The sequence below is a fragment of the Microtus ochrogaster genome, chromosome 7 (genome assembly GCF_000317375.1).
Source record: "Microtus ochrogaster isolate Prairie Vole_2 chromosome 7, MicOch1.0, whole genome shotgun sequence".
NCBI classification, from domain to species: domain Eukaryota; kingdom Metazoa; phylum Chordata; class Mammalia; order Rodentia; family Cricetidae; genus Microtus; species Microtus ochrogaster.
Window position 1 is genome coordinate 39,915,782 of NC_022014.1, and position 2,499 is coordinate 39,918,280.

The 2,499-nt window shown below is 41.9% G+C and overlaps 1 protein-coding gene across 1 annotated transcript; it reads right to left on the bottom strand.

Annotated features, from left to right (window-relative positions):
- Positions 1–939: 939 nt before the first annotated feature.
- Positions 940–1,887, bottom strand: LOC106143833 (olfactory receptor 2T29-like). Its single transcript, XM_013347083.2, has one exon. The coding sequence runs from the start codon at positions 1,885–1,887 to the stop codon at positions 940–942; it is 948 nt and encodes a 315-aa protein (XP_013202537.1).
- Between the last annotated feature and the right edge of the window lie 612 nt (positions 1,888–2,499).

The window sequence follows — 2,499 nt, forward strand, 5'->3', positions numbered from 1 at the left end:
AGCCAGCATCCCTGTGACTATCAGGTGAAACATTTTGGAAAATATTGCCTTATTTGAATGCTAGCTTTTCCCAAACTAAAGACTTTCTTTCTCAACAGACAGTATCTGAGAACCATGGCAGATATTTTCCCACTTTGCTACAACCTAAACCCCTGATGTCTCCATGGCACAGCTGAAAAATGCCTTGAGTTATGACATATGATTTGTTTGTACTCTGGAAAGTCCCATGAAACTCCAGAACATATCATTGGGAGTAACCTGAGTCCATGTTCCTGGGCCTTGGTCACTCACATTATGCTCAATAACAAGCTGTACCCCATTCCCTTGAAGTGAGAGCTGTGTTTGGTTTTGAGAGACTATGAGCAAATACAGCTACAGGGACAATTTGAAACCCTTCTGGACACTTGTACTACCTAGATTTAAATATCTTTTTAACCATTATTATTAATATGTCATAATACAGGAGCTGAAAGGATAAAACTGTATGTTGCTCTTTATTTTCTTTGATTTCAAATATGCATAAATTATCAAGAAATTAACATAATTAATTCAATATGCCGTTGATCTTGATTCACCTCTTCTCAACATTGTTAACCACTTTGCTTCCAATCCACTCATCTTTCAGCAGTTGAACACCTCAAGACCATTTATGCCTCAATATGACATAATTTTGAAGGATAAGAATATTGTACCACAAGATTTAAAAGCCACTATCAATGTCATAAAAATATAACATTGGCAGGATACAAATAAAGATTTTGAATGTGCAAGAAGTACACCAACGATAATTTCAGAGTACAGAAATAAGTCTTCCACAGGGATGACTGTGCAACGAGACTTGATGGATGAGGAATAATATCAGCATGAGAGCTGGAACAACAGATGTGCTGGAGACAAAGGAAATAAACTATTCATTCCTAATTACTTGCTTTATTGTTCCTAGAAGGAGGGGTTGACACCCAACAACTTCTTCAGAGCCTCCGTGACATTCTTATTCCTCAGACTGTAGATTAGTGGGTTCAACAGAGGGGTGAGTATCGTGTAAAACACAGACACCACCATGTCCTTCCCTGGGGTGTGGAAGGAGGCAGGGAACATGTAATTATAGACAGCAGCACCATAGAAGAGGATGACCACAGTCATGTGGGAGGAGCAGGTGGCGAGGGCCTTCTTCCTGCCCTCTGCTGAGTTCATCCTGTGAACAGTGAGGAGGATGAAGGAGTAGGAGCTTGAGATGACTGTTACAGGGATGAGAAGCATGAGCACACAGCAAATGTACATGAGGGTCTCATAGAGCCAGGTGTCTGAGCAGGAGAGTTTTATCACAGCGGGGGCCTCACAGAAGAAGTGATGGATCTCCCTGGATCCACAGAATGGGAAGGTCAGGATGACAGGGGTGAATATGAAACCATCCAAGGATCCCAGGAACCAGCAGACAGACATCAGGAGGAGACACACCCTGCGGTTCATGAGAACAGGATAACGGAGTGGATGGCAGATGGCCACATAGCGGTCATAAGACATGGCAGCCAGAAGGAAAAATTCTGAACCTCCTAGTGTCAGGTATAGGAACATCTGCATTCCACAGGCAGCAGCTGAGATCTTGTGGCTCCCCAGGACCTGGTCCATGAGCATCTTGGGCACAGTGACAGAAATGTACATCATGTCCATGAGGGACAACTGGCTGATGAAAAAGTACATGGGTGTGTGGAGGCGGGTGTCAGAGTGGATCAGAAGGATCAGGAGGGCATTGCCAGACAAGGCCACCAGGAAAACCACAAATATGACCACAGCAAGAAGAGCTGGGTGTTTGATTTGATTGAAGAATCCCACCAGGGTGAAATCTAACTGTCCAGTGTAGTTGTTCATCCAGGTAACGATGTTCATTGCTGTCTCCTAGGCAACCAAGAATGCCTTGGGGTTAGTGACTGCAAACTCATATGTGCACAAGACTGGTGTGCTGAGAATCAAGTTCCCTGGGCCTTTAGTTCTGAGAATGATTATCTAAGTAATAGTTAAGGATTTTTAGAAGAGCAGGAATTCACCTCTGTGGTTAGATCATCACAACCCAGAGTAGATCGACCACGGTTCATGATGACTCATAGTGACCTCTATTAGGAAGTCTTGAAAACTGCAGGATTATCCACAAAAAGACACACAAAACAAATGAAAGACAAATTCAAATAAGCACACAAATGTTAGACACATTTTTAAGAATGTCAATGAGTAAAGGTACTCTTATGAACCATTGTAGAGTTGCTCATAATATTAACACATTATGATATACACTCTCCATTTTCACATTCATGGAAGAATATGGTTTTTTAAATTATATGGTAAAATATCTTAATTGAACCTACCCCTGGACCCAGCAATACCACTCTTGGGAATATATCCAAGAGAAGCCCTATCATACAACAAAAGTATATGCTCAACTATGTTCATAGCAGCATTGTTTGTAATAGCCAGAACCTGGAAACAACCTAGATGCCCTTCAAT

Coding starts and splice junctions, on each gene's coding strand:
- LOC106143833 (XM_013347083.2), bottom strand. CDS start 1,887: ATGAACATCGTTACCTGGATGAACAACTACACTGGACAGTTAGATTTC.